The sequence below is a fragment of the Lytechinus pictus genome, chromosome 3, assembly GCF_037042905.1.
Source record: "Lytechinus pictus isolate F3 Inbred chromosome 3, Lp3.0, whole genome shotgun sequence".
NCBI lineage: Eukaryota > Metazoa > Echinodermata > Echinoidea > Temnopleuroida > Toxopneustidae > Lytechinus > Lytechinus pictus.
Genome location: NC_087247.1, coordinates 49,363,239 through 49,386,463, shown reverse-complemented (window position 1 = coordinate 49,386,463; position 23,225 = coordinate 49,363,239). Strand labels below are relative to the sequence as shown.

Below are 23,225 nucleotides of genomic sequence, written 5' to 3'. Positions count from 1 at the left end.
AAGGTCTGGTTCCATCGTTTGCGAAGTTCAGGTGTGAGCGTACCGAGACCGGGAGTGCAATGAAGTTGGAGGCCTGTGGGTATAATGCGATTGAGGGAATAAAATCTGTAATTGTCCTGGTGAAAAGAGGTCTTGAGGGCCTTCAGCTTGATCTTCCTGAGCTGGTGAAATAAAGATAGATGGTTAGTCATGGTAGAAAAGAGACCTAGAATAAAAAAAAGTGTAAAACAAAGAAAATGGATATTCATAACAAATCAAAATATAAAGAAGGAGAAAAGTCGAGTAGATTTGAACTGGACCTAAAACAGAATGATAATAAGATAATAAGATAAAATCATCTCAGCCGCTAGATTTTAGTTTATATTTTTAGATTTAGGGGAAAATAGAAATAGCATTTCCACATATGTTCACCTCGCCCATTGCTTATTCCATTATGGAGATTCGTGAGTGCAGTTGGAAGGGAGGGCAACTTTAATCATCGAAATGCCAAGATATGACACTGCCTATTTTCAGAATTATTGAGATGTTTATTGATCAAACTCTAAAAACACAATATTCAACTGGGTAAAGAAATAACACAAACAACTGAATCTTGTTTCAATACATTTTTATTCCATGAATATTTTTCATAGTTACAATAACATTTCAATTCAAAACAATTCTTGTTCACATATTATCAGACTTCCTGGAGAATCACATTTCCATAAATTTATCTTATTCAACATTATGCCTGAAGGACATGGACATAATGACGGTATATTCAACTGATGTTTCTGCATGAACTGTTAATTTCAATATCTTCTGTTAGGTACCTTAACAAAGTAATATCCATAACTTGGCCCCATGTGGGATTTCGTGCTTGCTAGCTATCCTTATCTCCAAGGTTTGTAATTGCAAAAATTGAATAGGAAGATAAAAAATATGATCATATTCACACTAAAAGCCAACATATAACATGACTAAACAGTTTATTTATTTACCTCACTGGATGAAAATGTAAGAGGACATCATTACTTACATGTAGTAATCATTGCATCAGTAATACCTCGGTCACATTTGCTCTACGGCGAGTCGAAAACAGCCGTTTTAACATTTTTTGCACCAGCTGCATATAGGTGGTTTGAATTAAAATTAATAAAATGACTGTTTTTTACTCACCGTACGGCCGCCGTAGAGCAAATGTGACCAAGGGGTTTTAGTGTACCCGAAATAAGTTAATACCTCCAGTCTCAACTCTTCTTTTTAATCCTAAACATGGCAAGAGTTTTGCCAAAACAATTTGATTTTGAATCCAAGAGTCCTCCATTGTCCAGAGTTTCAACTACTGTGAGGCATATCAAATTCTAGTGTTAGATGAGGTAATATGAAAAAAAATTGATGCTTACTACTGTATCCAATATACCTCTTCAAATCCTTCACCTAAATGTTAGCATAGGAAATAAATATTAGTGTGGTGTATCTAGTATAAAATTCTCCTTTGAAAATACAAATGCTAAACAAGGTAAGTCTGATTACATGTGAAATATAAAAGGAACATACTTTTAAAGTTGATCATATCATTCACACACCTACACGCAACAGCGAGGGGCTTTAGCCCCAAACATCCCGACTCAAAATGGAACACTGAGGCCAAATAATGGATTTGTTTGCCACTGAACAATATAAATGCACAACTACAGAATATCATACATAATGCCACCTGCAAAATTAAGTAAATGTTTGGAAAAATGTAGTTGAACAATCATCACCTTTCATACTCATTTTTCTCACAAGTAGTCATTGAAAATTTTAGTTTATCAAGGAAGTACATGTAACTCTTTTGTCGGGAGGATAATGCCTTGGATTATTATACTTTAAAAAAAATGTAAATAAAAGCTTGGCATTCTGCTTAATTATTTCATCATGAGTAATGTATTCAAATATCCATTAACACAGCATTTATACCTGGAGTGATCAGATTTTCTGACATTTAATATTACATTTTACTTATGTATTTAGCTTTGGATATGATCTTTCTTTCTTTTTAATCTAGGGAAATAAACTACACATTCGGACGACAAGGATAAACTATGAGTAATGTTGAACTTAGTGATTAATCGCACAGTTGATTTGTAGGCTTGTGCTTGATTGCATATGATCAATCTAATCAAATCAGTCCTCTGATCAAGCATTAAGATTTGTGTTACAGGGCCTAGGTGATGACAAAATGAATTTAATTACCCTTCAGCAGTCTCTTATATACAGATTTGAATCTATTATTCAGTTTCCAGATCTAGACACTACATTTGGCATTATCCCTTTTGGTGTGATCGCCTATTTCATTGACCACATTTGGTCATAGGTAAATAAATAGTAAGATAGTGGGACTGATATATGTAACCTTCTTATTATAACAAGATATTACATCTGAAATTTTCAAAAGCACCCATTTTATTTGCCTCGATGTAAAATACCACAATAAGTAAGTGGCACTAGATGGAAATGTAGAAGTGCTGTTCCAAATCCTGATGACGCTTTCTGATTTATCATAGCTGAGCCTGGTAGAAATTATAGTTTATTGCATTAGTACTCTGCATGTAGTAACACTTTGCTTTTGGAGCATTCGTTTTAATATTAAAGTTGAAATCATTTGGGCTCAACAACTTAGACTTGCAACAAATCATGACCATTTCTGACCATTCATGGTAACTTCAGTCTATTCATCAGTAGCATTAGCAATTTTTTAGTGCTTATTTGTTGTACTCCATTAAATACACGATGAAAATTACATACAGATACAATTGTACATTGCATTGGAAAGCATACCAGACAGAGACATTTTTTCAAGAAGACCTAATGCCATGTGAGGATGAATATTCTTTCATTCTTACACCAGCAATGAAAGTGAGAATGTGTCTTGCTAAATGCCTTATTATGAATCCTTCTTTGTGGTTCATTGATAACATTAAAAGGGGAACCTATGCAAGAAAGTGTAGTGACAAGGGATGAAGAAACACCTGTCCCGTCGTAGGAATAATCAACATGGGTGATTTCAAGTTTGATGTTTGTGTTGGAAGCACAATTAAGTTTGCCTATTTAGCTCCAACGTGTGCAAAGATGATCCATATCACATTATTGTTAGCTCACATCAAGAGAGATTGATCACAAAACTAGCTTCCTCTGAGTTTGGAGCTATGCTGATTTTATAATCAACCATACAACAAACTTGAAATCAAGTACACAGTGAGTGGCTCTACAGACCATCAATGAGAAACTGGTTGAATCAGCCAGCATGCTTAAACTTTCCAGATACATGACTTTGTGACATACCACAAATTGTAAATATATAACTAGATGAGAAATAGAGTGAAAACCCTCTATCTTTATCAATCAATCAACCAGGAACTGCAAGCCCAATGATTGGCTATAGCATATTTCATTAAATGCAAGTTCATATCGGATTGTCATACTGTTCTGACAGCTGTCCTGGAGAAGACGGGTCAGTGGGATGAAAGATATTGCCCTTTCCTTGTGCAGAAGGTATTTACCAAAGATGACAATATACTTTCCATTGGATAGGGGTACGCCAAAAGCATCTACTAACACGTAGGAGGGGATTTGAATTTTGAAGACGTCTACTAGAATGTACCAGTCTTACTGTATCAATGTCCACCATGCAGCAGCATTGCTTTGTTGTCACCTGTTGCTAGTAGTACAATATAAGAGTCTTTTTTTTAAACAGTCCCATAATCTAGAATGTTTCCTCATCATCTTCAGCCATCTCCTTTGCTAGTTCAAAATCCTGTTGCTCTCGTTCTCTCCTGTCCTGGAATTAAAAATGGGGGGGGGGGGATATTAGTGAGCAAATAGACTAATGTTCTGGGAAAGGGTACACCTATTTCCTTCTTCTCTATTTTTCATCAGGGAGAAGCACTGTAAATAAATCATCTGCAATCATTATCTCTAAAATGCCCTAATGTTGAAAATATGACACATAAAAAAAAGTAGGTCAGATCATTCATGCTAGAATTGTGTGTGGTTCAATATATTTGACAGGCAATAATGAAATGTTGGGTAACTTAGGTACCGTGTACACGGGCATCACAAATTTGGCCTCAACGATGCGCAAGACTTGAAAAGTAAAAAGCTAACGAGCGGTACGTCAAAAATTGCGTGAGGGGGTGTAGTCGTCAATTTGACAACCCCCATTAAAGATTCAGGCTTCTATTTTAAGTGGAACGCCTCTGGCAGTCTCGCCTGCATTACACGATTCTATATAGCAGCAGTGCTGACTTTGAAAACAGCTATTGAATAATTATTCACAAAAGAAAACATTCATTTGAAAAAAAAAATACAATGTCCATTGACCCAAAAGGACCTTTGACCATGATCATGTGATCTAAGATGTGTGCAAAACAATTATTTCTACTTGATTACCCTAAAGTCTTATGAACTAGATCCATAAACTTTCAAAGTTACGATGGAAATTCAACAAATACCCCTAACATGCCCAAAGTTCATTGACCCTAAATGACCTTTGACCTTGGTCAAGTGACCTGAAACGAATGCAGGATATTCAGTAATACTTGATTACCCTTATGTCCAAGTTTCATGAACTAGGTTCACATGCTTTCTAAGTTATGGTGTCATTTCAAAAACATAACCTTAGGTTAAGATTTGATGTTGACGCCGCTGCCGTCGGAAAAGCGGCGCCTATAGTCTTGCTCTGCTATGCAGGCGAGACAAAAAACTTAATAAGTTTTAACCCTAAGTAAAAACGAGTTACAAATTGTATTGAACTTGGGCATGTATTGGCTGTGATTTATAAAGATAAATCTTTTAACATTTGGTGTACTTACCTCTGCTGATTCAAGATCCTTGTTATATGACTTGGGAGGAAATCTCATTGCCTGTGAAAAAAGAGGAGACCAAAGTTAAATACTGTAATATCATACACATGTAAAGGTGAACTAAAAATGACATATGTTACTGAAAGTCAGGATCATGTAATATTGTAATTCACACTTCAATAACATGAAAAAATGCAGTAGTATGTACAAGACATACATCATTGAAACATAAAGCCCCTTACAGCTGCTCTGCTAAAGCAATGGTAATTATGCTGCATTATTGCACAGTGCTAATAAAGCAACCGAGATGTGCTATATAACTAAGCAAGAAAACTGACATACAATTACATGTAGGCATATTTATGGTGTGAAGGAGATTAAGGAATTATGTGCAAAACAAATTAAAAAGACATGATTCACTAGTTGGGAGCAGTGTACATCAAATTTCACCTCTATGCTGCCGCGCAAAACTTTTTGACAGCACTGCTCGCTGAAATTTTACTTTCAAGTCGTGCGCATCTTTTAAAACCAAATTTGCGATGCCCGGGTACTCGGTTCCAAAATTACGCAATATTTTGTAAGCGCATGTCGGTCCCAAAATTGCTCAAAAACGTGATTCCGTGTACAAAGTCAATGCAAATTGTGTTTTTCAACTAAAAATCATAAATGCATGATTATTTTTATGTTTGTTGGTTTAGATGGATTTATTTAATGTTATTTATGATCGCAAAATGGTACCCGACAAAGTTCATCGAAAAATAAATAAAAAACAAAGGTTTGAAAAAACAAGGAAATACATAATTAAAACAAGTGGAACGCCTCTGGCAGTCTCGCCTGCATTACGCGATTTAATATAGCAGCAGTGCTAAATTTGAAAACTACTATAAAATAATCATTCACAAAAACACCATTCATATAATGACATAATACCACGTTCATTGACCATAAATGACATTTGAACGGTGACTTAAGACTTGTCAACTACACCCATGTCCACATTTCATTCACTCTATCCATAAACTTTCAAACTTATGATGGCAATTCAACAATTACCCCAACATGGCCAAAGTTTATTGACTGACTTTTGACCTTGGTTTTGTGACCTGAATCTCACAGGGGATGTTCAGTGATACTTGATTACTCTTATATCCCAAGTTTTATGAACTAGATCCATAAACTTTCAGAGTTAGGATGGTAATTCAACAAATACCCCCCAACATGGCCAAAGTTCATTGACCTTAAATGACCATTGACCATGGTCATGTGACCTGAAACTCGCACAGGATATTCAGTGGTACTTGATTAACCTAATGTCCAAGTTTCATGAACTAGATCCATAAATTTTCAAAGTTATGATGGTAATTCAACAAATACCCCCAACTTGGCCAAAGTTCATTGACCCTAAATGATCTTTGACCTTGGTCATGTGACCTGAAACTCAGGCAGGATGTTCAGTAATACTTGATTAACCTTATGTCCAAGTTTCATGAACTAGGTTCACATGCTTTCTAAGTTATGGTGTCATTTCAAAAACTTAACCTTAGGTTAAGATTTGATGTTGATGCCGCCGCCGTCTGAAAAGCGGCGCCAATAGTCTCGCTCTGCTATGCAGGCGAGACAAAAAACAATAAAATACATAGGAAATTAATTATTTTTCAGCAATTCTTTTTGTAGATTTTTGTTAGAAATTAAAAAATTTATTTATTCACCAAATATTAGCATTCTACTAGCTATACAAATTGAGTTAAAGGCAAAAACATACACTAAAAAAGAACAAAATTAGGGCAAATTTCATATGCTTATTTGCATGTTTAATTAATTGAAAATATAATTAATTTTTTGAAAATTTTACTATACAGTCTCGGAGTTTCTATCTGGCTCTACACGCTTGCAAATTTTCGCGGCGATCACGGAATCAACAGCCAAGATCTGGGGAGGGGGGGGGGGTCAAATTGACCAGTATATTTTGGTCTGGAATAGCCCAGTTAAGATAGGGTTAAACTTTCATTGTGATACCGAATTGGATTCATTGTTGATTTTAGACCCTGGTGAATTATCACCCCCTTCAATCTCCAGTATTATAGATAATAAAATCAACTCCATCTACTTTCATCATTTCGTCCCTCCATCTTGACCCACTTGTATTCATATATCACACACTTCCTACTGAAAATACCAAATAATTTCAATGACTGTACCTTGACTGACTGATTATGAATATCGAGGCAGAAGCTGATTCGTTGGTGGAAGGCAGACATAGGTTCCCTGGTGGTGTAGACATCAACTGTTTCTTTGGACTGTACATAGCCCTTCTCATGGTCTATACTGGCCTCTATAACACCATCCCTGATTGCCTAAAACAAGAAAAAAACAAAAACATAGGTTCAGAGAAAAGAAGAAACAAGAGGAACGCCTCTGGCAGTCTCGCCTGCATTACGCGATTTGATGTACCAGCAGTGCTGACTTTGAAAACAGCTATTAAATAATTATTCATAAAAAAAAACACTCATATGATAATAAAATACTATGTCCACTAACCCAAAATGACCTTTGACCATGATCATGTGACCTCAGACGTGTGCAAAACAACTTGATTACCCATATGTCTATGTTTCATGATTTACATGTGTAGATCCATAAACTTTCTAAGTTATGATGCCAATTCAACAAATACCCCCAACACAACCAAAGTTCATTGATCCTAAATGACCTTTGATTTTGGTCATGTGACCTGAAATAAGCACAAGATATTCAGGGATACATGGTTACTCTTCTGTCCCAAGTTTCCATGAACTAGATTTATAAACTTTTTAAGTTATGACAATTCCACACATACCCCCAACATTATCAAAGTTCGTTGACCCTAAATGACCTTTGACCTTGGTCATGTGACCTGAAAATAGCACAGGATGTTCAGGGATACATAATTGCTCTTATGTCTAAGTTTCATCAACTAGATCCATAAAATTTTAAAGTTATGATGATGATTCCACCAATACCCCCAACATGGTCAAAATTCGTTGACCCTAAGTGACCTTTGACCTTGGTCATGTGACCTGAAACTTAGGCAGGATTTTCAAAGATACACTATCACCCTTATGTGTAAGTTTCATGACCTAGGTCCATATCCTTTCGAAGTTATGACGACATTTCAAAAACTTAACCTTGGTTAAGATTTCGATATTAATTCCCCAAACATGGTCTAAGTTCATTGACCCTAATTGATCTTTGACCTTAATCATGTGACCTGAAACTCAGGCAGGATATTAACTAATACTTGATTACCCTATGTCCAAGTTTCATGAACTACGTCCATATACTTTCTAAGTTATGATGACATTTCAAAAACTTAACCTTAGTTAAAATTTCAATGTTGACGACGACGCCGCCGCCGTCGTCGGAAAAGCGGCGCCTATTGTCTCGCTCTGCTATGCAGGCGAGACAAAAATTGATCTCAAGCAATTCATGAAATTTTAGGGCAGGTGCAGTTGAGGCGAAAGTTTATATACACCCATGGAATTCAGTGAAATTTGTTCACTTGTCAAACATTGTAAAATTTATGATATCTTCAGAAATATAAATACTACCGTGACAAATTTTGTATCAAATGAAAGAGCGTATATTTTATTAAGCTCTTTCACATAGTGATTGGGATGCCGTTGGGATTAAAGTATATTTCAGGTGGAATTTTCTTTGAAGAAAAAAAAGTAATATTCGTGCCAAATGTATTCTATTGTTTGCTATTATATTTTCAAACATAATTTCATAGAAATGTCAAATCTATGATTTATATTACAAAATCTGTAATGTTTGTGTTGAGAAGTAACTAGCACAAATATGAAATGTTTTTGTCAAGTTTTTGTTTTAATTTGTCTAAAATATAAAGATTTTTTTTTGAAAACTGACACCTAAATATTTTTTCCAGCTCCTGATGACAAAGCAATGTGATGAAGGGGCATGACATATTCATTTGTTTGATATCAGATTCATCATGATAGCACAAATATTTTATAAGATACAGTAAATTTCATGTTTGGCAAGTGTCAACTATTCTTTGTATTTCCTGGGTGTCTGTAAACTTCTGGCCTCAACTGTATATATAAATTTTTTTATCCCCTAAAGCACCCCAACATTTTTCATGATAAATCTGTAACATGAAAAGCTCTCACCACAACATTTCGTTTGTGACACATGGGAAAGTTGTTCCAAAACACTTTTGCAATTTAATAAGACCCCAAACTGCTCAAAAGTGTGATTTCATGAACAAATTCAATGCATACAATGTTTCTGGCAAAATTAATGAATTCTAATGTTTGAAAGAAAACAAAGGACTTGCATGAATTTCAGAATTAATCAACCTTTTAACTCCCTAAAGAATTTTATTTTTAAATTCATTTTCTACTACAGTGTAAAAATGTCATGTACAAAAATGCATTGAATTCAGAAAACAGCATACAATTACCTTGGCTACGATGAACTCTGCATCTTCTGGACTGTCTAGCTGGAGCTTCTTAGCAACATCTGAGAGGGAAATCTTTGAATAGGAGAGACTAATCATACGAACACCGGTCTTGATAACATTGTGATGAAGTCGAATAATTAACGTGTAAGTGAACTCAGACTGGAACTTTGCAGCAAAGTCCTTCAACATCTGGTTGAAAAGACCAAGGTTACCACTTTTGACAGCTGTATGAAAAGAAAAAGCGAGAGAATTGCTAAGTGCAAATTTTGAGGTTGATTTGAGCATTTCATTTCAATATCAAAGCAGGCACACAGACTCACTCTATTTTTATGTCCGAGATTTATATTTTAAGGAATTAGATATGGTATGTAACCAACTAAATATCAGCAGGCTAATAAGAATTAATAGAAGCAAAACTGAAGGGCATTCATACTCTGACCACAGCACAAGTGCTTAATATATTACACCATTACTTTACAATGGCAAAATACTTTGACATTCTGAACAAAGAGTGACTTTTCACTGTCGCTAGACTAATGAGTGTACCAAATTTCAAAAGCATGACTTGATAACAGATGTAGTAATCCAATAGTTCTCCAGTTACCACATATAATATTACCTTTGGCCTTTGAAATCAAATTCTACTAAGATCACCATCACATCCATATGCGTACCAGAGCCAATACTGAAGTTGATCCATGACATAGTTCTTTGGTTATTGTGAGATGGGGGTATTTTAGTGGTGGAGGCATAAAATCTACAGATCTGCCAACTCTAAACTTGCTACCATTTCCAAAATATCATGGAGACACTTCTCATTTACAATAGATAATTATCTTTGTTCTTTTATTCCTGGGGAGGGGGTTGGAGGTGAATCTTACCTTGAGTAAGCTGGAAGTACGGAACCAATGTTTTCTTGTAAGCACTCTGCCTGAAGATACTCCTATCAGGGATCTCTCCCAGCAGGAGCTGAACAACAATGGCTAGTTTGTGAACCTAGGAAGCAAGGAAGAGACATCCATATCTTTTAAGCAATTTCAAAAGCATTACAAGTCTCAATATTTCAAGGGAACCAAATAATTTTAATAATGTTATTGTTACACACAACATATACCACAACTCCTAGAAATCAAATGATTTGTGATAAAAAAAACTAACAATCTTAAGAAAAGTGTTATACATTAAGGGTAGTTTCACACTTTGGTATCTTAAAATGATTCAAAAGCATTTGGTTCAGAGGTATTAAAAAACATTTGAAAAACTTTTAACCATGTAATATCATGGAGCTTAAGTATTTGTCCATCTTCTATATATGTGACCAGTCACCCCAAAACCAACAATAAGTCGCCCAAAATGAATTTTGAGATTTTAATTGTGAACAAGCACATCCTAAGCATTAAAACGGTATATGATTTGTCATACTTGATCAACAGTAACTCACTACAATACTTGATTGAATGCAGAGAAAACGAAGCGAGAGCCTAAAAAAATGAGAAAACAACATTTAAAGTTTGTGTTCACTCAAGCAAGAGATGTGCACACTGTGCAAATTTCAATGAAACTTCCAAGCAGTCCTTAAAAACTTGTGTAAAAGAAACTTTTGTATCTTGTTTTCTATTTAACTCTACAACTCAATTTTTTTTCAATATGAAGATGAAGAAATACTCCTTCAAACAAGCTAAGATAAAATTTTGGCTTAAAAAAAAAAACAATTTACCATTTTGACTATTAACAGAGAACCTTCCCTGGCGACTTATTGGTGGTTTGGTTTGTTACATATTTCATACATACATACTAATCTTTACATAAATATAAAGATAAACATCAATAAAAATGTTTTCACTTTATATATCAAGTATAGAAGAAAAATGGAAAAGGTGGTTCATGAACCACAAGTTTCGCGATCAATAAAATATGCAATATATTTTGACCCCTAGATCTGATCTTTGACCTTATCATCTTCATGATCACACATGTGGAATATTTGTAAAGTGTAAACATAATAGATGTAGAAATAAGAAATGAGAGCAAGTTGAAGAAAAACCTGAAAGAAGGATCGACATGACCTCATATCATATCAGCTTTTAACCCCAAGATGACCTTTGACCTCATCGTTTTCATATGCACCAAGTATGAACATAATTGATACAGAAATAAACAAATGAGATCAAATTGAACAAAAACTTTTGAAACATTTTTGTAACAGACTAACAGGAAAAGGGATCAGGGGAGTGTTTCATCAATATTTTCATCCGACAAGTTGTCAGATCTGACATCTTTCTCTGATGTAGATTGTCTGAGTGGTACTGTTACTATGGTAACTGTCGGATAAAATGGGACTTGTCGGATAAAACGTCCGACAAGTCCTTTCATGAAACGCTCCCCAGGTCTCTGCCGGAATTTCATTCAGGCGAGACAAAAAGTGCTTCAGGTCACCGGCACTTACAGTTTGCTTAAATCCTACAGCTGTGTACTGAGGTGCTTTGCGGAGAGCTTGGATAAGGTTCTTATGTGCTTCTGAATACTCCAACTGGATTGCCTTAATTCTACCTGAAAATGCAAAGTAAAAAATGATAAACAGAAACTAGTATTTGATTTCTGACCTCTAGTATGTAAAGTCAATATTGTTTTTCCAATGTTACACTTAGATTTAGAACCATACCGTAATTTCTCCCCAGAGTCCCCAGACAGTAGTCCTATTTCAACTTAGAAATATTTTACTACCTCTGGACAAAATAGACCTCCTTTGCCATCGACAATGAAAACTCTTTGACTTCACTCATACAAAGATGAAAAATTTTATATGAAGAGCTTTTACATTTGTTGACACAATATGTTAAAACATAGTTCTTTATTGATATACATGGTTTCTGGCTGCTTTGTATTCTTTTTAGGCAACTCCCTTACCTAAGTAGTATAGAAACCTTGCCCATTCATGATTCGATGCTTGTTCAGGAAACGTTGACTTTGCCACAAGCTTATCTGCTTGGTCATATAAGTTGTAGTGGAGGTAGTTTCGCAACAAAAGGTTCTGGAGCGTAGCTTGAGCTTCAATATTGTGCCTTAGTGTTGCAGTCCTCAGCTTGGCATGTAAAAAACTAGATTAAAATATGGTAAAAGATTAATATAACAAGATCAGTACAGACCAAAAAGAAAAAAAAGGATCACTTTCATTGAACTATTTGTGATCCTCTTACATGTTTAATACATAAAGAAATATGGTGCAATTCAACAACAGTCATTAATTCCTAACACCAACACTTCAACATAAAGCCTAAATAACAACTGCTTGAATTCCAAGGTGCCTAAGGACTAAAATTGCTTTGAAAAGATGTATTGATGCCCTCTTGAAGGACATAAAAATCATTAGTTAAACCAAATATCACAAAACATAGATATATATATACAATGTTCAAGAATGTTTAACAATCTACTGTGTCAAGTCACCCATTACAGCAAGAACAAACAAATAAACAAAAAGTGAAACACCTCTGACAGTCTCGCATGCATTATGTGATTCATTATAAAAGCAGTGCCAACTTTAAAAAGATGAATAATTTTTCCAGAAAAGAAAAAACAATTTATTTGATATTTCCAAAATTTGTAGAACTAAAATGGCCTTTGAACTTAACAAAGAAACTTGTTATTCAATTCATATCATTTGAGACATCCAATAATCATCTTGCACAAGTTTCATTAGAATTTTTGAAATAATCTACAAAATATGAATTCTTATCAAAGTTGATTGATCTGAAAGTCTGTTGACTTAAAGTGATTGGTTAACATTGGTTTGACTTTCAAAAAATCTGAGCTAGAAGGTCACACTTGTCACCTGTGTCTGTGATATGTTACAAAAATGAAGCCCAGAAAAAATTGCGTTTGAAAACAATTATTTAGTGCTTCAAAAATTGAAATATAAAGTGACCGAAAACACCATCTAAATTTCATCCCATACACATATGTGTACTATTTAGGCGTCTATAAGATGCCTATTTACAAACTCAGGGTTTGCCTTGTAGTTTTAGCTTTTCATTCTCAATAATGGTTGTTTTCAGGGTTTATTAGTTCTAATACATGCACTTGTACACATGTTTCATCTTGGTTTGAGAATTTTTTAAATTGACTGCTCACTAAGTTAAACAATACCTTTAAACCAAGTAAAATGAAATTACACTCATTTACATGTAATGCCTGGTGCCTCTAACTTATTATAACAGTAGGCCTATCTTGAAAATTCAAATCTTATTCTTTGGTAAAGTTTTGATAAGTTGTTACAAGTTCAGTGAAGAATGACTTAGCCAAGTGACCTGATAATGACTTCATCGATTTGGCAATGATTAATAATCATTATATTTACACTGACCAGCCATCCCAAAACCAAAATCAGGGTGCCAAAATAAATTTTGAAGATTTAATTAAGCTTGAAAAAAAAAAACATCCTAAGCTTTAACATGATACATAACTTGTCAAGACTGATCAACAATAACCCATTAAAGTACTTGACTGAATGTAGAAGTAGTTCACTGTGAGGTCCACAGAATAATGGGAAGAAGTTTCGGGATCACTCAAACATGACATTTCCACAATAACTATTCATGCAGTCTGGAAAAAAATGGTGCTTAAAGAAACTCTTGCATCTTGTCTTTTATTCATCATTACAACTTAAAATTTTGACAATATAAAAAGAATTACTCTTTAATATAACTAAATTTTCTACTTTTTACTCTTTGAAGAGCAAATTACTATTTTTGCTATTTCCAGAGATGCTGGATAGAGAGGTCTTAAAGTGCTTCTACATGTTCATGGGACCCGAGATGGCTTAGGCTAAGCCGCTAAAGCCAGTCCACGGTCTCAAATTAGTAGTAGTACAGAGAAATTCCCTGGTGACTTATTGCTGGTTTGGGGGAGGCTGGTCACATTTTAAGTTTCATGGATTAAGAACTTACACTTAAATGACCTTTGAACATGATTATGAGACCTGAAACTCATGCCAATTGAACAGTGAAACTCTATTAACTCTTTGTCCCAATTTCACGAAGCAGGTCCTTATATTTTCAAAGTAATGATGACATTTAAGAAAATTAACAAAATACATTGAGCAAATCTAAAAAAATACTTTACCTTCTTATTTGGTCAAGTTGACCGATAAGCTCATATGCTCTTGAATGATAGAAGTATGCCTTTGCTGAGAGCTGGTCTAATGAGCGTCTGTTCTGAGCATCCAACTTTTTTACAAGAACATCTGAACATTTAACAGCCTGAAGAATTCATACAAACATGCAGAACCAAATTATCAAGACAGAGCAATTGCAATGTGGGATTATAGTTATGATTTCTAAATGATGATCAATATCGTATTTCAAAAATGTAATATAATATTAAACACATTACATACATACATTAAATATTTATATAGCACCTTTCCATTAACATGCTAAAAAACTAAGTTATATCAAAGCAATGAAAGTAAACAGTGTAAAAAACTGGTTCACAATTCTACTGTCCTTTCAAGTTACAACTTACATGTATAATCCTGATTCATTAGTTACAAAAAAAAATATCGAGATATAAATACATTTCTTTCCAGCCATTCAAATGACATGATAGCTAAGTTTTTTATAACAAATCATAAGAAATATTTACAGACCTAAAATCATGAATACAGGATGTTTCTAATCTCTTGCAACTGATCCAAACACAGAACACAATTAAAAGATGTTTCTTATTCAAGTTTGAATTTTATTCTTTATATGTCTACTCTTAAGTATGAAGGCAAAACAAAATGTCAAAAGTCTGTATTTCTAATTCTGAATGAGATCATATCAAGAAACCTAATTTCACGTACAATTACATAACTTAACTGTCAATAAAAATTATCAAATCAAGAGAGAGTCACAGTTGGCTTCCCCTATTCAAGTCATAAATAATTTTTCAAAGAGAACAACAGTTCAGTATACTTCTGACCTCTAGATATTCAATTGAAGCGAGTATTCCTACCTCACTGAATCTCTTTGAATCTAATAGGTGCACAACAACTAGAAGATGAAGATACACATCAAGCTCTGGAAGGAGAGGGGCATGTGCTGCTTTACCAGTTCTGGGTCGGAACAAGATATTGTTTTCCGTGTCCATGGGCTACATATAACATGAAAATTGGGCCTTTATTACATGAACATTGAACATTACATGTAATTTGCCTTAGAACTTCTTGATTGTTAATAATGAAATCTTATTACCTGAGATGTATTAAAGACCAAACAGTTAGCTTTTGAACTATTGTGTTAAACAGTTGACTAGGTGGATTAAGACTAAAACTTTAGACTTAAGAATTTACGCCTCTGCCATCGCCATATCTGAAATTATGCATCATCCGCTTAAGTTTTCATAATCTCATCCAATCATCATTCCCATATATAGCCATGTGTTTTTAACTCGTCCCATTTGTGTTCTGTCACCCACATCTAATGAAAGTGCATTTATCAGGACAAAAATTCTACCCTAACAAAAAGTTGATTTGAATAAAAAGAGAAAAATAAAACAAGCATAACACTGAAAACTTCATCAAAATTGGATGTAAAATAAGAAAGTTATGACATTTTAAAGTTTCGCTTAATTTCACAAAACAGTTATATACACATCCTAGTTGGTATGCAAATGAGGGGAATGATGACATCACCCACTCACTATTTCTTTTGTATTTTATTATATGAAATATGAATTATCTTAATTTTCTCCTTATTGTCATGAGAAACAAGGTTTCATTTCTCCATGAACATGTGGATTTACCATTATTGGAACATTTTGTGGTCCAACCAAGAGGGGCCTTATTGTCAAATCTGTGAAAATTGAAATATTGTATAATTAAGACAATAAAAACAAAAGAAATAGTGAGTGACATCATCAACTCTCTCATTTGCATATCACTCAGTTGTGCATATCACTGTTTTGTGAAAAATAAGCAAAACTTTAAAGTATCATAACTTTCTTATTTTACATCCGATTTGGATGAAATTTTCATCATTATTCTTGTTTGATTTATCTCTATCGATTCAAATCAACATTTTTCTGGGGTGGACTTGCCCTTTAAGTAACTCTTAAAAGTGACAAAACTATTTACCCTATCCGTACAAGAGGATACTTTTTCTAAAAGGGAAAGACTTAATAAGCAAAAATCAATACTAGGCCTTTTGGGGCTTCAAATTGGCCATACAGATGATGGATGTCAGGGTGTGGGGGTAGGGACAACTCCCTCATTTGCTCCATCACTCAAAATGGTTAAAATCATGATAATTGATCAAAGTTGTAGTCAGAATTAGATTTTTCTTTCTGTTTATCATTTGAGGCAAAGATCTAGGCCTACATGCAAATATTCTGATATTTGAGTTTACTGCCACAGCTGTCATTTTCAAATTACAGTATTAACTATAATTCACTGCTGTCTAATATCATAATGACCAAATAGGGGGAGGGGTAATGGGGTAATAGTATGTAAATCTAAATAGGATATTTGCCACAAAGATTAAAATAGATCATAGTTACCTCATCAAGATATGTCAGCAGGGTTGCCTTGCTTGTGTTTCCATTTGGAATATATCCAGTAATAAGCTTGCGTAACACAGTGTGGTTTAATTTGCGCCTTGAGGATGTAAGGGCTCTAATAACTCTAGCCATATAGTTCTTTTCCTTTGAAGAGACAGCTTTCTCGATGTGTTTAACATGCTCCTTGAAATCTGTTCAACATTTAAATTACATAAACATTTTTATGTTGGACTCAAATGCTTTGTTTACTTTCATTCAACATCTCAGGTATTAAAGGTTATGACCTGGCATGTGGCCCCTTAACCCTAACAAGGCCGGGCTTTTTTGGCTTTTCTGTGGCCGGGGTTGATTCAACCCACCCTGAGATCTCGGCCGCTGATCGCGTGAGCGCCGCAAAAATTTGCACGCTGGTAGTGTGCGATGTAATCTACAAGGCTGTATGGTAAAATCTTCCAAAATAATGAGATTTATTTTATATAAATTAATTATGCTAATTTATGCATAGATCATACTTTTTGTCTCTAATTCACTAAATAGAGCTCCTAGAATGGTAATTTTTGGTAAAAATATTCTTTTTTTTCAATTCAATTCAATCATTTTATTTTCCACTTTCAATTTCATATTTACAATTAATTAATTAATTATGCTAATTCTTTGTAGCATTCTTAACAATCGCAGTTGAAAAAAATTTCGGTTTGGAAATCAATTTCTTATGTATTTTATTGTTTTATGAATTTCTTTGTTTTTCAAACTTTTGTTGTTTTTCTTTGTTTTTTTCACCAGATTTATTGCACAACCTTTCTGAAGCATAATTATGCTAAAATCAATTGATTTCAGCTGTTTAAAGTAAAAATAATCATATCTTTATGAATAAGATGAGAAAACTCAATTTGCATTGACTTTGTATACAAAATCACGTTTTGGAACAATTTTTGGTCTGACATGCACTTACGAAATGTTGCGTAATTTCGAAACCGCATACTCGGGCGTCGTAAATTTGGTCTCAAAAGATGCGCGAGACTTAAAAGTATAAACTCTGCGAGAGGCGCGGTCAAAAAATTTCGCGTGGCGGAATGAACGCAGAAAATGTTGAGGGGGGATTGATTCAACCACCCCCCCCCCGCCTGTTTAGGGTTAAGGTAAATTTGTCGTAACAGTAAATTTTTTCACATTTTGTTAAAAAGGTTCAATATTAATGACAAAATGTGAATTATATTGGCCTATCACTTTACAATCTAACCTATTGAACGTGTAGAAATTGTCAAATCTTGTAAATTCTTTGTGAAAATGGATCTATTCAGCACTATCCCATCCCTGTTGGTCTAATCCTCAGATTGTGGAATACCACAAGGGCTGAACCAGAGCTACAATGTACCATCCTCGGTATATAGAGGGTGGCAGACGTTTGCCGCCCTCTATATGCGTCTCGCAGCTTGGCTACTAACAAAGAGGACAAGATGGCCACGTAAACATTGGTAAGTTAAATCCCTTCTTCTTAGAAATTATTTTTTATTTATGTTTTAAAATGATGGAAATGAAGTTCTAGCCTATTTACATGATTTAGGGCTCGAACTTTAACAGGGAAAAGTAGAAATCTCAGGGGCGAAAATGTCAATTTTGACTGTCCTGTATTGTACATGATATGGGTACAATCCCTGGCTCTGTGGAGAGTAAGCACACGTTAGTGAATGATTTTTACTCTCTCGGAGCCTCCTGGCTACACTTTAAGCGAAAAATTCCTATATCACTTCTGATATACAGCCCTCGTGAACATCAAGAAATATAATATGAAGAAATCAAGAGAAGGATAAAGAAGCAAGAAATTGACTTCATATCGTTCGGTAAGTTTTATACAATAGTTTGAACCTATTAACGAAGTGTTTAGGCTAGGAATGTCACACAATCTCATGGAAGCGTTGCATGCATTGTGCCTGTGATTTTCTGTGCACGATGCATGTAATGTTTCCACGGGTAGTTAGGTCCCGAAACTCAGGATTAGACTCCCACGCCCCCCAAAAAAGTGTTACTATTGGCTTAACCCGCCCGACCCTAAAACATCCCTACTCCTTTTTTCTATTGCTTATCGATATCTGATATCGTGCTGACTTCGCGATCGAATTTGCCATGTTGAAAACCCAAAGTGTTGCGGACATAATAGCTATTTTCCCGTCGTAAAATATTTCTTTCGAGCGGCTTTGGCAGGAGTATTCTTCGTGAGCACCATAGAGATGTATTTCAGTATTTGTGAGCATGCCCAATACCGCTTAATATTGGAAAGATATCTACGCCCGGATCCGGGTCGATTTGCCCTCAAGACAGGTCGCCCTAGAACAGGTCACCATCCCGTTCATGAGGAGGGTGACTTGACTTCTACAATTCTTTTTTTTTGAAAAAATTTGTTTGTGGCTTGCCTGATAGAAAAAACCAAATTGTTTGATTGTTTTTTTATGATGGTACTACTCTTATTTTTAAAGGTCATACAAAATAATAACAATTGAGAATCGTGCACAGTAAAGAACACACATTTAAGTTTATTTTCAGCAAAGTAGGCCTGAGTCATTACGTTTATTTTGAAAAAAACTTTTCGCTATTTATAAATGGGCGTTTAAGATTTAAAAAAAAACCTTCACCAAAAGTTGCTAAAATTTCATATTTTGCACTAAATCCATGAAATGATCATCTGTTTGCCATATTTCCTTGGAATTGTTTTGATTTAGTTGGACACTATCAAGAAATTGAAGAATATTCAGCTAATTCTTGACTCTGAAAAAGATTGTTTTATGTTACAAAAAAAAAACCTTAGTTTAATTCACCAAAACTGTCAAGTGGCTAAAACTTCACATTTTGCATCTTTGTTCACTTCAAATCCACGAAATGGCCATTTATTTTCCACATTTCCTTGAAATTGTTTTGATTTAGTTGGAAACTATCAAGAAAATTAAGAACATTCACCTCTCTCTCGTCTTTTCTTCATTGTTTTATGATGTTACACTCAGTCAATATATTTTTTTTTATTGTAGTCCCACATGTAGACTTTCATGTGGGACTACAATAATAAAAAAACATATTTACTGAGTGTAACATCATCATAAATCAGAGTCAAGAAAGAGCTGAATATTCTTCACTTTTTCGGTAGTTTCCAACTAAATCAAAACAATTTCAAGGTAATATGGAAAATATATGGCCATTTCATGGATTCAAAGATGCAAAATGTTTATTTTAGCCACTTTAGGTGTTTTTTTTTGGGGGGGGGATCTGCATCGCCATCAGCGAATAGCGCAAGATAGTTGCGCCAGCTCACATAGCTAGAACGTAAGATGCGATGGCATGGTTCTTCGAACGAGGTACCTAACAATAAATTATCAGTAATTGGCGCTGATTTTACATCAGTTTCCACTGTTTTTTGCCTGGTTTGTTTGACATTATATGAGAGGTAGTTGTGACTATCCCCCCAAAAAAATATTGAAATTTACTGATATTTTATTTCCAAAACAACCACTTGCCCGATTTAGCAATTGTAGGGACAGTGATTTTCCGCGATCGCGGAAAACGGACGGAATTCACGGAATCGGCCGTTTGAAACGGAAAGTGGCTTTTCAAACGGAAAAACACGGAAAACATGTTTTTTCTCAAAATGCACAAAATAGCAACAGAAATTAATCCAAAATACGAATATCAACTGAAAAAAAAACACAATTTCACTTTGCAACAACAATCAACACATCCCAACTACACACGAGCCTCTCAATCACTCGATCGTATCTAAATTAGTTTACACTCACGTCCGCATATAAGGCAGAATACGGCCGTGTGTTGCTGCCCTCTGTGTTCGGTCATAATACAATGATCACGGTGATTCAACAAATCCAAAATGGCAGATAGGCGGAAGTCGTCGACTGCTCAAAACGATGTCCGAAAAGTCCCCAAATCAGCGATAAAATCCCATTTAACAATAATATAATGCTAATAATATGAAAGGTGAGAATGTATTCATGTTGATTATGTTTCTCTAAATAGTTTTTGAGCTCGAATCTCTTCGATTAAAATGGATTTTAAAGCGATATTAGTACATTGGTAGATGCAAATTTTGAGCAGCGCTAGCATTTTGACATCGCTACTCATTGCGTATTGGTTTTCTATGTAAACGGAATTGTCAATTTTTCATGTACACAAAGTCTATGGGGAAACGGAATTTGAAATTTTCTGAAACGGAAAAGGCAATTTTTAGAAACGGAAAATCACTGTCCCTACAATTGACTTTGAAGCTTTGAGAAATGCTTGCTCGCACATCATTTTCTTCTGCCCCGGGCAAGTGGGTTTGTAGCGCCCTGCTACGTTTCACTACATTGTTCCCTCAAATTTGAGTCAAAATATAAAATTTGAGGCAAACTCACCTATTGACTTTTGGACACATGTCTACAGGGACAGCACAAATCTAGTGCCATTGGCATTGCCTAGCATATCTTAGTCCTTACCAAATGCTTTTAATAGGCCAGTAAACCCCTGCAGGATTTCCGTTTTTCTTTGTATGGCAGTGAGTCCAAACTTCGCATGTGTTCATACTTCGCGGACGGTCATTATCTAAAAAACTAGCCAATATATTTAAAATCTGACATCAACGTAAAAAGTGACCTAAAATTACCCTTTGGCTTAAGTTTCTTTAGGATGAGTATTCATGAAAATATTGACAAATCAGCAAACTTGTCACCATTAGCGCCCCTTCTGAAGAAATCTGATATTCTCAACAAGCATCACGATATCATCATTTTGCAAGCAGATATCATCAAAATGTGAATTCAATGTGGTACTGACCGCATTTTGTCGTCAATCTGATACATGTATATATCTCACCTTTTGAGCTTGAGTTTTTGTTTAAATCTCTACAAAAAATTTGGTCCGTAAAGTTAGATCACACTTTTTCAGAAAGGTTTTCCAGCACAGCGCGCATTCGTCAATCGAAATAGAATTTTGATATCGCGATACTGGTGAAACCCCTTGACCTCCCGTGGGGGGTACTCGACCAAAAAAGTGGTAGGTATGTGCCGCGGGCTGGCTTATTGTAAAAAGGAGGGTCCTCGGAACGGGCTTCGGAACTACAATTTTGTTTGTGAAAACGGGGGTCTTTGGAACAGGTCGCCTGCGTGTGAGTGCGTATTCATCCCTATGGAATGGGCATACGTGCATGCAGCTAGCCCGGCGGCACATGCGCCGGGTGCGCTCGCGTAGAGGCGATGGTTGGACAGAGCTCTGTGGCCGCTTTTCACCCAAAATTGCAGCTCATTGTAGCAGATCAATGCGACCGGAACAGCGTAGCGAAAATATGCGAAGCTTTGGAGCGGATTTTTTTTTTTTTTTCAATAAGACAAAAATGCTATGCCTTGCCCTTGGGCTTGGAACGGAAATTTGAGTGTAAAATGGGGGTCCCCTCCGCGGCACATACCCACCACGCATTATATACTGAGTGCCCCACCCCCCCCCCCCCCCCCCCCGGGCTTGACCTAGATCTACTTCACATTTTCGTCAACGGACGATTTTGATCTAGCCTAGGCCTAATTAATAATATTAATTTTTTATACGATCACCTGTCGATCGATCTTGCCATGATCAATGACAATGTGGTACCTTAACTATTTCTTGAATTTGTTTTGACTTTTGTATAAATTGTGAATTACTGTGAACAAATAAGCTGGATGAATATTTTCGAAAAGTCTGCGAAGTTTGGACACCCCATCATACACAACAAATCATGACACAAGAGTCAAGACTCTTCTCATTCACCGATCAGACGTCCGCGTTCGTACGAGACGCGGCGCGCGGTAACGCCGGCAAGTGCGCGGGTACGTAGCTGGGTCATACACGATCAGCAAGTAACTCGCCCTCGCATTGGGGATGAATCAGCATTATCTCAGATGGCATAAAAAAATTCATTTTCTTGTATTTTTCGTAATATTACTTTTAAAAAATTGAGAAAAATATACTGATATGAATATATTCTTAATAAAAATCGACATATATCAATGAATTTTGGACCAGCAATATGTGTTTTTCAGGTTTAAAACTGATACTTCACCTTCCAAAGTTATCAAATCACTCTCTTTCTTTCCAGTCGAGGATTTTTCGTCAGTCGCTTCTGGCGTCTCAGTTTCGTCCTTCATTTCTACATCATTCACCTTTTTGGCACTTTTAGAAGCCATGATGATAAGGCTCAATGAGTAAAGATTTGAAAACGATTGTTGAATATTGAAATTCACGCCTTTTCAGTAAAATTAAAGTTTAACACAGTTCGACGAGAAATGTTGGCACAGTGTCTTCAACGAGATACACATGAGTGACATGCAAAATGGCTGGATTCAGAATTGTACGCAAGCGCGATGACCCTAAAATTAGTCTTGATC

At 35.3% G+C, this 23,225-nt stretch overlaps 1 protein-coding gene across 1 annotated transcript; it reads right to left on the bottom strand.

The window, feature by feature from the left end:
* Positions 1-590: 590 nt before the first annotated feature.
* Positions 591-23,192, bottom strand: LOC129257088 (26S proteasome non-ATPase regulatory subunit 3-like). The gene is made up of 11 exons (XM_054895341.2): positions 22,901-23,192; positions 16,831-17,021; positions 15,289-15,426; positions 14,413-14,549; positions 12,199-12,389; positions 11,738-11,841; positions 10,173-10,287; positions 9,292-9,515; positions 7,028-7,183; positions 4,839-4,889; positions 591-3,805 (listed from the first exon to the last, which is right to left on the bottom strand). The coding sequence occupies exons 1-11, from the start codon at positions 23,022-23,024 to the stop codon at positions 3,731-3,733; spliced, it is 1,506 nt and encodes a 501-aa protein (XP_054751316.1). The 5' UTR covers positions 23,025-23,192; the 3' UTR covers positions 591-3,730.
* Between the last annotated feature and the right edge of the window lie 33 nt (positions 23,193-23,225).

What these genes read in the sequence shown, in the direction of transcription:
- LOC129257088 (XM_054895341.2), bottom strand. Translation starts at nt 23,024, where the DNA reads ATGGCTTCTAAAAGTGCCAAAAAGGTGAATGATGTAGAAATGAAGGAC. An exon ending in TGATTTGATAACTTTGGAAG is followed by an intron (nt 17,022 to 22,900) that starts GTGAAGTATCAG and finishes AATGTTGAACAG; the next exon opens with ATTTCAAGGAGCATGTTAAA. An exon ending in CTGTAGGATTTAAGCAAACT is followed by an intron (nt 10,288 to 11,737) that starts GTAAGTGCCGGT and finishes CTTGCTTCCTAG; the next exon opens with GTTCACAAACTAGCCATTGT.